This window comes from Aedes aegypti, chromosome 3 (genome assembly GCF_002204515.2).
Source record: "Aedes aegypti strain LVP_AGWG chromosome 3, AaegL5.0 Primary Assembly, whole genome shotgun sequence".
In the NCBI taxonomy this organism is placed as follows: domain Eukaryota; kingdom Metazoa; phylum Arthropoda; class Insecta; order Diptera; family Culicidae; genus Aedes; species Aedes aegypti.
Genome location: NC_035109.1, coordinates 216,855,302 through 216,869,400, shown reverse-complemented (window position 1 = coordinate 216,869,400; position 14,099 = coordinate 216,855,302). Strand labels below are relative to the sequence as shown.

At 38.0% G+C, this 14,099-nt stretch overlaps 1 protein-coding gene across 3 annotated transcripts in view; it reads left to right on the top strand.

Annotated features, from left to right (window-relative positions):
- LOC5568022 (small conductance calcium-activated potassium channel protein) overlaps window positions 1-14,099 on the top strand; it is an 806,025-nt gene that overhangs the window by 650,043 nt on the left and 141,883 nt on the right. For all 3 annotated transcript variants that reach the window (XM_021853723.1, XM_021853725.1, XM_021853724.1), the window contains 2 exons: window positions 2,772-2,908; window positions 3,251-3,479. In XM_021853723.1, coding sequence (XP_021709415.1) covers window positions 2,772-2,908; window positions 3,251-3,479 — 366 coding nt within the window. The remainder of the gene's footprint in view (window positions 1-2,771; window positions 2,909-3,250; window positions 3,480-14,099) is intronic.

Sequence of the window (14,099 nt, the reverse complement as noted above, 5' to 3'; positions counted from 1 at the left end):
CCTCGTACTGCTTCTAGGACCACATATGTTAGACATAATTCTTGTGATCGCATTACTCGCCTGCGCCGCCTTCTCGCATGCATAATCGACGTGACTGTAGAAGTTCAGTCGATCGTCTAGCATTACGCCCAGGTGTTTCAGCTTTCGCTATGATGCTATGACATGCCCTCCGACAGTGATCTCACTGTGCATAACTGCTTTACTGTTGCTTACTAGTATCACCTCCGAACAATTGCCTCCGTTGGCAGCATTTCTACTTCATCCTGCGTCCAACCCCCTTGGGTAGCTCCAGCGATAGCACCCCGTCGAACATCGCATTCCACAGCGTTGGACCCAGTATGGAACCTTGTGGAACTTCAGCCGTTATTATAAACTCATTTGGACCGGGGCGTCGGTTTCATACCTCAGTTTTGGAAGTAGCTCTTCAAAATCTGGCACAAGTAGTCGGGAACCCGCATTCTGTGCAGCGCTGTGGCAATGGCCTCCCAGCTGGCGCTGTTGAACGAGTTTTTCACATCTATCGTGACCACGGCACAGTAACGATCCCTTCTACGCTTTTGTTTCAATGCTTTCTTGGCGCTCTCCAGCACTGTCCAAATAGGGTCCTAAAGCCCTGTTCCAATTCTAGTGCCTAACGCTTAAGTTTAGGCCAAAACACATGTCTACTAAATTTTTCAATGTTTTTCGTTCGTTCAAGTCCAAAAAACATTATTTTATGTTTCTTTTAGATTTTGTCATACCTCTTGGCTTAAACTCAAATTTTGGGTGTATATTGTTTTCCGTGTCCCTTCCGAAATGTCAATATTTCTATGAAAATATTTCATTTTTAAAATTACATATTACACTGTAATTGAGTTGCTCTTAGCGAATTATTACCAAAGCATCCAACTCAATGAAAACTTCCACTTCAAAATCCCACCTCCTTCCTCCTAAAAACTTCCTTCAAACATAAATAATTGCTGATCAACGAAACCGATAATCACCATTTCTGTTCAAGTGTGAAGCCGCGCCGTATCAAAGTGCCAATTCTATTGTCTATCGCTTCGCTAGCCCTAATTTAAACAAATCGCTGTTTGAGGAACCGTACATTAGCTCCTCCTGCTGTTTGTCGCACTTCATTAGTGGAATCTTCCTTTCGGGCGCTTGTCCTACCGTTAGCACACTTCCAAGGGAGAATCTCGACGAAAATGAAGGCATCATCGACTTTGGCTTCCACTCGCACATAGGTAATCAAATTTTATGATAATTGGGAGAATTTTTGCGGCAACCAGGAGCTAAGTGTGAAAAATTGAATTTCGAATCGACGCCAAAAGTACGACATTATGGTTAGCCAGAATATTATCAAGTCCTTAATGATACGAGCTTGGTGGGTTGAATTAAACCAATAAAATAACACAGTGGAAATGATACGGAACGGAATAAAGGTGAAAATTTGTGTTTTCTTAGCCTTGTGAAAAAGTTTTGAGCCAAAGCCATGCTGAGGGTTCTGGGTTCGTTTCCCAGGCGATCCAAGATCTTTAAGTAATGTGAATTAGCTTGCTTTTCTTGGCACAAAACATGAATGCAAAATGGCAGCTTGAGCAAAAATAAATCTTACGCCATTTACAAATTTATGGTGAAATTAATCACTCAAAACTCAATATAGACTCTTTATAGGTGTAAAAACAAAATGTGTGAGAATCGAATTTTGATCTGCACTAGTCTTATAATAGTAGTATGCTGAATTTGTGTCCATACTTTCTGGGACATCCTATATTGAAGGAATACATGTTTTATGGGAAATTTTATCAAGATTAGCTAGACTTCACGTTAATGTGAAAATCAATCCCTGCAGTGCTGGAATTTGAAAGAGATTTGATACCGTTTTGTCTCAAATTCCGAACTGACTCATATTCCGAACACTCGGTTTTTGTATGACGATGTAGTTGAAATGTTTCGCTGAAATATTCATCAAATTACCAGAAAATGACAGCCAATTACAATTCAATTTAATCATCTTCCAATCTATTTTATACCTCGTGAGAAGTGATGGTTCTCTAGTTTGAGATTAGTAAAGCTAGCTCAGATGAATTTATTTGCGAAATTAATCCCTTGTTCATGATTTAATCGTGCTGTTCGGAATTTTAATCAAGGTGTTCGGAATATAAGACAGAATGAACAAAGTGTTCGACATTTGAATCAAAATGTTGTTCCATACTTTTACGTAAAAACAATACTAAACAAGTTTAAATGAATATTTTTATCGGCACAACCAACAGCTAACAGTTAGACTTTGCGAAGAAATTTAAATTTACACAAATATGCGCTAATTTATGACCCCCAGATACATTTGAAGTCACTGTTGGCCTTAAATGTTCGGAATATAACTCAAAACGGTAGTTATCATTATCAAGCACAAAAACGGTATCGTCGCGTCTCAATATTTATATTGACGAATAAAATTTACTAGTATCCATCGAAAAGGATCTCAGATCACCCTAGTTCCACAATTGGCAGCCTAACTAACGCTCAAGTGCCAGACCAGACATCTCATGAAATATTAAGCTGATAAACTCAACTATAATCTCCAAAGGTTTTCATGCTCTAGCAGCACTTGGTATGAAGGATTAGATCGTCATTTTCACTTTATTCACATTCTCGCTCCCCATGAACCGCTGAAAGTACATTCCTCTGAATCCACTTGAGCTTCCCAATGCTGCACCCAGCATTGATAAATTGTGGTAATCTGTTAATAAGGGTTTTTCCTCGTTTTCTCTTCATTTTCCCCACAGCTCCGAAAGCCCGTTTCCACGCTGTCGATTCCTGGATCGATGAAAACACCGTGCGCCGGTAATAGGGAAACAGTATCGGCTGCATGTACAGAAGAAGCCGGTATCGCGCTCGTGGGCGTACACTCAGAATATCCCAGGTAATTATCCCTGTCCGTGTGTGTGTTCTCACTGTATATCCTCCCATAAATAGTGTTGTCCTTCCGTGTGAAACCCAAATGAACCTTCCAACCAACAACCCGACAAAGTTTCCGCGCCACCCCTCAATCGAAGTGGTTTCCGCTCGTTTCGGGAACAACCTTAGACTGATGGTGTCAAAAAAATGAAGAGGTGGTACGGCGCGGCTAGACATTAAATTCTCGTTTTAGAGAATCGTGAACCAAAAACCAACCAACCAAGAAAAAAGAAACACACTCTCACAAACCAAATACCCTTCCTTCTAACAAGGCGCAATACCAACATTAATGAATGTTATCATCAAGGTACATGGAGGAGCGAGGCCTGGGTGGCGGAGTCTGTAAAGGTCCCGGCTCGGTGCAAGGAGGTCCAGGTCAAAAGCACAAACCCAATGTCGGATACCGGCTTGGGCGGCGGAAAGCGCTGTTCGAAAAGCGAAAACGAATCAGTGATTACGCCCTCGTCATGGGTATGTTCGGAATTATTGTGATGGTGATAGAAAACGAATTAAGTAGCGCTGGTGTATATACTAAGGTGAGTACATTTTCCGTTTTTTTCATGCGATATGAACTTTGAAACAGTGACGGGGGAATTCCTGATATCCACAGAACGTCGCAGGTTTCATGCCATAAATATCCGGGTGCGCATCTAACATGTGTCAAAAGTACAATTTTGTACATTACACACATTTTCAATGCGTACATAAAGGACATTAAAGTATTTAGAACATTACACAGTGCAACACGCAAAACGTAAACAAATTTCTGATTATAATTCTTGAAAGTCTACACTTGTACTAGCAAAACCATATTTGATTTTTGAAAGACTAGTTAAAAATTTGAATTTTGTGGCCTTTTTTACTTTTTCAGCTTGATTTTTCATTAATATTAGTATATCGCATAAATTATTTGTAATTTTTCGATGCAACCTTTGGACGACGAAGAGCCACAATTGTTGTGAACATGTCGTGGCGCTATTCTCATTTTTCATAGTGCTTTAGTGCAAAAACTCCGACAAAATTGAATATTTTGCATTCTTTGCTCATATTTCACAATAGAACGGTTTGCATTACTATTTTACACAAAGTATACCAACAACTTTGCTAAACATTTCTATAGCCTTCGAACGATACATTTTGGGCGCAGTTTCACCATCACTAGATAATAGATCAAAGTCAATGTTAGAGCCACGATTGGTTCTGACGTCGGAGAAGTGCCGTCCATCGATCAAAACATGGTCGATTTGTGATTCCGTCTGCTTCGGTGATCTTCAGATGTACCGATGCGGGAGATTGTGCTGAAAATAAGTGCAACGAATGGCCATGTTCTCGGAGGTGGCAAAATCAGTCATAGGCCGTTCTCGTTCATCAGCCGGTGGGCACTGAACTTTCCAATCATCGGTCTGAACTCCTCCTACGATACCGAAACCGCGGATCTTCAGTAAATCGGAGAGTATGCGTGTGCTCCCGATGAAGTTGAGAGATTTATAGTTCCACGTACCGAGTTTTCAATCGCTAGTCCTATTACGTCGTATTGTTCTTCTCCGATTGTCCCGGTTCGTATTCTCACGTTGATTATTCGTTGCTTGCTTTTTTACGGCTGGCTTGCAGGGCCTGCACTAACCCCTAAATTTCCTGAGGACCATTCGCGCTAAATGTTCGGAGGACCATAGTGCACAGTTTAGCTTAGAGTCCTTTGCTAGCGCTTGGGCGATGATCGTCTGCCCCTGACATGGGTTAAATCAAACATAAAACTAGTTAGAGGCCATCCTTAGCCGAGTGGTTAGAGTCCGCTGCTACAAAGCAAAGCCTCGCTGTAGGCGTCTGGGCTCGATTCCCAGTCGGCCTAGAATCTTTTCGTAGTGAAAATATCTTTAACTTCCCTGGGCAAAGAGTATCAACTTACTTGCCACACGATACACGAATGCGAAAATGGCAACTTTGGCAAAGAAAGCTGTCAGCTAATTACTGTGGAGGTGCTCATTGAACACTAAGCAGAGAAGCAGGCTCTGCCCCAGTGAGGACGATTTGCCAAGAGTAAGAAGAAGAAGTATAGCTAATTACATACCGATTTGAAAACGGCCTTCGTCAAAGTTGTAGCTGACGAATGAATATAAGAGTATCAGCGTAGCTCCAATCCTAAAGTATACATGGTCGAATACTATGACCGATTGAATGAACCCAATCATCATTTCGGTTGGTATAATCTTTACTATACATCATTCTATATGAATCAAATCACTCGTATAAAATGCATGAAAAGGCCATGTACATACCAAAGTGTAGGCCATATACGCACTTCGCATGACTTTTTCAGCAAAACGATGGGGACGGACCTGGTGTAGTGGTTAGAACACACGCCTCTCACGCCGAGGATCTGGGATCGAATCCCATCCCCGAGATAGTCACTAAAAATTTCAGTGACGACTTCCTCCGGAAGGGAAGTACAGCCGTTGGTCCCGAGATGAACTAGCCCAGGGCTAAAAATCTCGTTAATAAAGATAGAAAAAAAGCAAAACGATGCAACAAAATTTCTATGAAAATAAAAAAAATGTTTTATTTTAGTTTCGAACACAGGACCATCGGATACCTAACCAGATACCATACCACCGCCAACCGGAATCGCAGGACCGACCTTGGCACCTATCCGGGCAGCATCGGTACCGGAAGAACTTCCACCTCCGGGGAAGTCTTCGTCGGGGTAGGATAGATTCACCGCCGGGGACTATCCGAATAGTGCGCGAGAACCTGGAGTGCTAAATGGCATGCGTCCAGCACCGAGAGAACTTCCTTCGTCAGGGAGTTTCTGGCACCCATGGTATCGTGAGCCGAATGGCTGAATATGGCATGTTTAGATCACAAACTAGGAATACTAACAAATTATTAATGGGAGCCGAAGGGCTTAATGCATGTGCGCGTAGCATGTGTCGCCTCTTCTTCGAAGTAATACCGCAAGGTGGTGCCGGAGAAGAATTCTTTACGGTGACGGTGTACCTAGGAGACTGTTTTTTAGTGGGTAGGCGCCCCATTGCGAATCCCACACAGTGCCAAACCATACACTGTGGCATGAGCATGAACAAATACAGGCCAGTCTTGAGAAGATTTTTTTAACTCCTAGAGACGCATGAAAAAAAAAAAAAAAAATACCGCCACACCATCAATTACTTCATGATGTAGAGGTGATTATTTGCCAATATAAAATCAAGCTTCCTATACAGCGACACACGCTTTGTTATTCTTTGAAGCCCACCGCTAGCAGAAACCAAAATTGGGTGGTAAGTTTTGCTAAGTTATTGCGATTTCATTTTATGCTAATATGGATGGATATATGATCTATCAGTTGTTATAACTTGACGCGATTCTAGATTATTCTATTTACGGTTGTCAATAAAGTTTGTCGATAATGAATCGTAGTAAAAAAGTATATACAATTTGTGTTAACATTTATTTATTCTAGTTTGGAATTTTGTGCGATTCTGATTTTTGACGTGAGAATATGTGATTTTGGGCGCACATTCTTATACCGTAATCTGGGGTATCATTGATCGGAATGAATCATCTCTTCAAAAGTTCGTATTATCATTTATTGATGAACATTTCCAAATCATGAATGGTATTTCTCTTTCGTATATTCATGAGTATTATTAGGTAATATTTTAGCGAAAATGGCGTTTACCTTATGCGTAAATTTGTTGACTTTTCGAAGTAATGATATTAATTGTTTAGGATGACACTACCGAAGATTCATGTCGCACATAAGTTCTGCAAACGATATAAGCATGGAAAATGTGGCTCTTACTAAAAATGGCATCGCCGAAAACTATTCCGTTGTCAAAACTTTTATAAGTATGCTCAATTAAGCAACATTACAGAATTACTGTTAAGAATGTAGAATTTCCTTAGGAAATTGCCTACCTTTAGACGTATTCCGTGGTTGGATGTGTTTCTAATTTTAAAATAACTCAAAAAGTAAATGACTTGTATGCGTTTGGATTTGGCTTCAAGGGCCATCATATAAGTAAGTAACGACACTTTCAATATTACCGAATGTTGTTTACTTAGGTGATTAATGTTACCCCATATCAGCCAAATCAAAAAATCGCTTTAAACATTTCTGTTATCATGCTTAAATTTTTCAATAAACAAAATACAGTTTATAGTCTCGACCTATGGGTAGCAGTACTTATTTTAAAAATATAAAATTTGCAATATTTGCATTTTCAAACGAAATATTAAAGAAATATTGAGAAAGATGATCAATGTTACCCCGGATTACGGTACGATACTGGGAATTGCTTGCTTTTCCCAAAGTAAATATCATACAAACTGGGAAAGGTTTGTGTAGCCTCAGTTTTTATTCAAATTAACTGAAATTTTTGGAGGACACTTAGAATTTGATCTAGAATCGAATGATCAGTCTGGAGCAAAAACGATTTTTTGAACCACCGTAGTAAATACTACTATACTAATACACTACTCGCCTAAAATACAGAATCACTTTACCGAGAGTTACAACCTCCGTTTCGAAACCCCCTGAAATGCAAAATAAATACAGTAGCCACTTTTACTCTCCGGTAATGCTTAAGTGTTCAGACTGTTAAAACCTTTAAATTGGGTGTTGCAATACTTGGTGAAGCGAATCTATTCTTCATGTGAATAGTGTATATTCTGGGGCATGAACGGTGATACTTTATGCTAAGCCTAATTTAGAAAAAAAACTCCATCTCAATAAGATCTGGATTCTGTAATAAGGAATCAGGAACCTACAGAATAGGTTTACTTTATAGTATACATTATCACAAGAATGAGAATAGCCCCTTTCATTCCATTACGTATCAGTCACGAATTTCATTACGCATGTAACTAAACATTTCGCAAAGCAAATGGCCAATCTTGTAGGTATTATTATTCGATGTAGAAGGCAGTGTCTGCCCTGTGAGCTAATCAGTTGTTGCAACACAAAGTTATTTCAATACTTGCATGTATCTTTTCACCAAGATAAATAAAAGGATACGTGATCTGGGATTTATTTGCTTTCGTGTGCTATTTTCTCAATAACAGCAGGAAAATTCGAATCAGAGCACAAACATGATGTCTGGTGTTTAATATGGATATCAGGAATACCCTACATTTCTATGAAATAATATCACTGACAGCGATATGTTTTTCTTTTATCCAGGTAAGGTCATCAGTGATTGAGAGCTCGTTCAGATAAGTACAGTCGACAATTACCATAAATTTCACACATTGTTGTTTCATGGCATGCAACTCAACACTTTATTCCCTTACTATCATCATGCTCATCATCATCCGTCATCGCTTATATTATTTATTCAACAACGATTCACGTTTCAGCTTCCACCGAAATGCTATTAGTAGATATCAAAATCCTTCTACCGGAAAAAAAAGCTTTGCTCTTGTACGGGAAACCGAGACCCACCTGAAAACGGTAAATCGTTTGGCCAAACGCCTCCCCCCAATAATGATGACAGGTGGCTTTTGCTCTTTCATGAGTCGAACAGACGTATTTTATGCACAAATTAACGGGTAAATATTTTTCCAGTCCGACCAACTGGATGGTTAATTAATTAGTTTTATAAATTTTATGAGAACGCCACTTGTGCGATGACATACATTTTCATGTAGGTATCTGTCCATGGAGCTGCTGAGCTACGAACGTTTAATTTTCACGTTTCTGGCAGACAACCTGTGACCGTATAACTCAATTAAGGTGTTGATGATATACCGGAAATTTAGTCATATTTTTTCCCCGGGCAATCTTTCCTAGGCGAACGATATGAGATGAATAGAAGCACGAACGGCGGGAAACTGTCAACACTGCTGTTAATTAGATGACGTGAGATGCTGACATAAAAAAGAAATCATTTACGGCGAAGCAAATTAATAACGGAAGCTTTATATCTGAGACACATCGTTTAATTAATTGTAAATTGAACTTATTGGCATATTGAGTGCAATAAGGTTTTTCATTTTATATAAGAAAAACCATCCCTTGAAAACTAAACATTTGCTGATGCTTGCTTTTCAATTTGTCAAATGGCAATATGAAGATACTTCGGACGTTTTCCCGAACGCCTGTTCCCCGAATATCTCGTTCCACCGAATAGCCCACTTCCTCGAAAAGATTTTTATGAGTGCATACATTTCCAGTCCCGTTTGATATGTAGTTTTCTTTATTTTATTGGCAGCTCTTTCGAGTTCTGCCGTCCTCAGATTTCTTGGCAACATGTGTATACCTAAGTATTTGCTCCTTCTTTCGATAGCTTATCGTTCAGTTCACTATTCTGCCACTGAAGACTATTAAAGCACATATTGGAACTGCATCACTTTTCGGGGAAACAACATTCACGAAAAAGTAGCACAATCTTTACTACTGCGCCCTACAAGACTAGGGTGTCTTCTTTTCCCGGGAATTGACTGTTTCTTTCATCCATTTCCCTGGATTTCCCGGGAAATTCTCAAAACCCTCGAATTCTACAAATTTGAAGCATTTTTTATACGAAAGCTCCATATTTGATTCTGTTTTATTCCAGTAAATCAGTATATTTTTTTTATGTTAGTGATTATTTCTCCCAAAAAACATATATTGGTTTCATTTTTCAAACTGCACATGTCAAACACTTATTTGCTGGAGATAATTGGTTTTATTCAAATATTCTGTAAATTTCAACTCATTCAGCTGTCACTAATTACCTACTTATAATAATTGAAAAAAAAAAATCAGCATACAAATTTCAAAGCATAAGATTTGTTCTTTCAATTTTGTTTTTTTTTTTTTTTGCAATTGCATACATACAACAGTTATAAACAAACAGAGTTCAAAAATTACTCACCTCGCCATGCAGCCCAAATTTCAGAGGTTTTTACAATTTTCGAATGCAAAGCTGCAAATTTTTATCGCTCTGTACTACCTACTTTCTCTTCAATTTTCCAAACACTTTCTCACAACACCCCAGCAACACATGTTATAATTAAGTACCAGAACCAGATTTAGTCATATATAAGTTGATAATACTCAATTATAACATGTGTGTTGCTCGGGCACTTCACGACCACATTCTTCAGCCACAACACACAATTTTCAGCCAGTCTACTTTATAACATTCTGCTGCATTGAGTAGATTAATCGTTTTTGTAACAACACAACTTTTACAACTTTAACTTTCACAAAATCGCGACAAAGTCTTTGCAAACGAGTAAAGCATTGAAATCAATCGTTTTCCACCCGGTAGGTAGCTCACAACAACTCCCATGTTGTTCAATGCATGATAATCCACTTCGAAGAAGCTGATCTTCAGACCAGGGTTTCTCAACCGATTGTCCGCGGACCCCTAGGAGGCCATAATGACTCCTCAAGGGGTTCGTGAAGGTATTTGTATTTGTTTTTTTTTTCTTAATAGATTAAGAAGTAATCACTTATTTTGCTTGTTTTGCCAGAGATCTTTATTAGTAAAAGTTCAATTTTTTGATAGATTATATAGCCTTAACCATTTCTTTCCCACAACTTTGATTGCCAATTTGAGCATCAAAACGGCGTATTTATAAAAACCGCTTGAACAAAAATTGTTGCAAATAGTTCAAATCCTAAATCATTAAAAAAAAAAATTGAAAATCAATTGTTAGTTCGGATAAACAGACGTAACATTCATATAATTTTTATTGTTCAGCGAAATAGCGCTCTAATATTTGGTAGTTGGCCGACGACTCATTCGTTGCACTCGCATCGAGTTTGTCGTTTGCACCACCTAGTTGCCGGTTGGTCAAACAATTTTTTTAGTGTTGGGCGTTAATGGTAACGCGACCGTGGTTTGAAATAATAATTCTCGAAAACTTATTCAAATAGTTCCAAGTCAGAAAAGTGAATAAACTTACTTTATCGACCATACGTGTTCCGCAGACAAAATTCCACACTTCCCCTCCCACCCAACTAGATTTTTTCACTTTTAGAACGTTTGATTCCGGAATTACAAAACGGCGTAAGTAAGAATTTTAACTTTCGCAACACAACCGCTACTTTCACCGCTCCGTTGCATGGAGAGACAAAGTGACTTAACCACGTGTCAAAACAAATCACTACTTGAGCCGATTTTACACTGGTACAAAAACGACGAAAGTAACTGAATGAAACAACTTATCATTTTGTTATATTTTTTTGTGGGAAGCAATAGAAACTACCTAGTTTTTGAACACGAGCTGATTGTGTGCAAAGTTTAAGCGATGTACACGTCGAAAAAATGTTAAAAAAATGATTCATTTTAAACCTATTTTAGAAGACAGGTTGTGATTCTACTTAATTCATTTTCTCAAAACCGTCTTACGTCGATTTGAAAAAGTAATCGAGAATTGTTCTATTGCGATAATCGTTTTAATTCAACTCCCCTAGAGTTTATTGAAAATCGGTGGGTCACCTGTGCTATCATGGTTGAGAAAGGGTTAAACTTATTTTGTTTATGTTTTGAATACGCACATAGGACAAAGAACTACTTGCACACTTCACTAAGATTCACTTTGGTATTAGGACTTTTTCTTGACCATTTGTCTGAAACATTACTGTAAAAAGCACTCCAAATACAACACATATTGTTTTTAAAAATTAGCTCATTAGCCTCTTAAAAATCCTTTTGCCGAAGTGAATCGAAAGTACCTACAATAAAATACTTGCATAATAATACACTAATAAAATACTTGCATTGTTTTTTTTCTATTCAGTGAGAGATTGCAAACCTTCTTTACCTCATCGTCTTTGCTTGCAAAATATTCTCAGTGCAAATTTGAAATGTTTTCTATAGGAAATTTTTGAATTTAAGCTCAATTCTCGGCAGATTTTGACAGCTCCCTGGAAAAATCCTTGGAGCGAACTTGAAAGAAATTTCAAACTCTTGGTTTGAAAAGGTTTCCGAAAGTTCTTGGCATATTTTTAAACATTTTTTCTTGATGTCCGTGGCTCCGGAAATCTTATTAGCTAGTTTTTTTAAATGTTGAAAGCTGCTTCCAGAGGTGATGCTTCTCTTAGCTATCTTTGTAAGAATACTTGGTGAGAACATTGTGGATGGTTGTGAAATTTTTGGAGGTACCTAACAAAATGTTTCAAAAATAATGAAAAACTTTTTTGGTGATTCTCGAAATAGGTGACGTTGACCTTCTTGTTGAATATCTTTGACAAGTTGTTGATGGAGCTGGAATTTTCCCAACTTTATGACATCCAATATGTTTCATTTGGTTTTGGGTGAGCTCCTTTTTAGGGAGTTCCTTATCAGCCCCTAAGAAAAATGTTTGATAGACTCCTGACTAGATTTTTAGTAAACTTATTGAATTTTAGAGAATCAAAGCAGAATTCATACATTATATGTGGTGGATTACATACAGTATGCCTACCAAAAATATCTGTTGATTAATTATGACATCTTTCCATAAACATTTTCAAGAACATCCAGTCTTCGGGGTCCTCGGGATGTTTGAAAAACTTTAAAGGGTGCAACATCTCCAAAAAGGTTGGGAACCACTGCTTTAGGTTGTCAGTATTATTTTACGATATTCTCGATGGAACATGAATAAAAGCGCGAATTTTGCGAAAAAACTCAATCAAAATTTAGATTAATTTGTCCATGACATGACGGCATTACATAACAAAACAAGTTAAGCTTACTGTCTTTTGGCAATTAGCTGGCTCAATTAAACAAGTGTATGAGCTTGTACATGGCTTCCTTAACATGCCGCGCAAGTTAATATATTTTACAATAGGATCAATATTCCGTGTTATTTGAGGGGGGAAGAACTGGAAGGTAAACGACGTAGTTTTCAATACAAAGAAAATTTGACGCTTAAAAAAATGTATTCGGCTTATTTTCATTTGATACAGTATATGGAAAGTCTCACGCAAAAAATGTGCAGAAAATGTGCTTATTGATAATCTTCTGAAGATGAAAAGAACTCAATTTGTTAAACATTGCGGGAAAATTTCAAAATTTGCAGTCACTGCTAGGGTATCCACAGGGCACCTGGCATCCCTGTAGTTTTATTCATAAGATGATTCAGAAAAATGCATTATTAAAAAACCTGAGTAGACGAAAAACCGAATTTAGTACTATATCATTTAATTCCACTAGAGTTTGTATCTTTTGATAGATAATCAACTGTAAGGCGGTCTTTAGTGTCCAGCACACGACACTGAAGACGGCCTTACAGTTGTGGTCGAAATACGCGTATCTGTCAAAAGATACGAACTCTAGTGGAATTAATTGGTATAGTACTAAATTCGTTTTTTCATCTACTTATAGGTATTCCACTTAACAGCTCGAAGATTAATTATCACTGAAAAATAGACTCACAACAGCGCTATTTCTACCATATGAAGAAGACTTTACCATTATGTACATAGGTAGATGTTAGGTATTCCCAAAATATTATCTGAAAACCAAGTGTTGAATTCATTTGCTGGAAAAGTATTTAACATTTTGTTCCAAGTTTATTGCCATTGCTCTTGGATCACGCAGATGAGATATAAATGTAGAACTTATGAAACGCCAACGTATGTACACAATGTTTTCAATAGGCAATAAACTGAAAATCCCCCAATTTCTACAACAGAAACTGTCTTTCTACAATGTCAGTCGGTTATCAGCAGGCATCCTGCATGTAGCAGCACGTATCCAATAACTGTGGCAAATTGAAAACTCCCAAATAGGGTAGACACTTTCGTGCACTACTGAGGCACGTGTATCCCACATGCTTCCAATAATATTATTGAACCTATTTGATATCGAGGTGAGCACCCATCCCGTCACATTGCAGTCAAGGTTCGGAGGAGGTGGGCATGAGCAAACATTCAGTACATTACCTGCATTATTCACATATTCCGAGATTTTATTTACATGTGTATGCTTCATTAGCTTGAACTTGTTATGATCGTCCATAAACAAGTAGGTTCAATTTAACAAGGCGTAAATGAGCTGTGATGGTGTTTGTTTTCATGCAATGATTTAGCAATTAATTTGACTCAAATCACCGGGAGCCGGAATGATGTTCAATTAGTCACAACATATAAGCAAATTTAAAGTTTGGTAACACAAGGATGCTGCTGATGGCTGACATAGGTGATATTTATACTAACTCAACATCTATGGCAAGCATTCCAG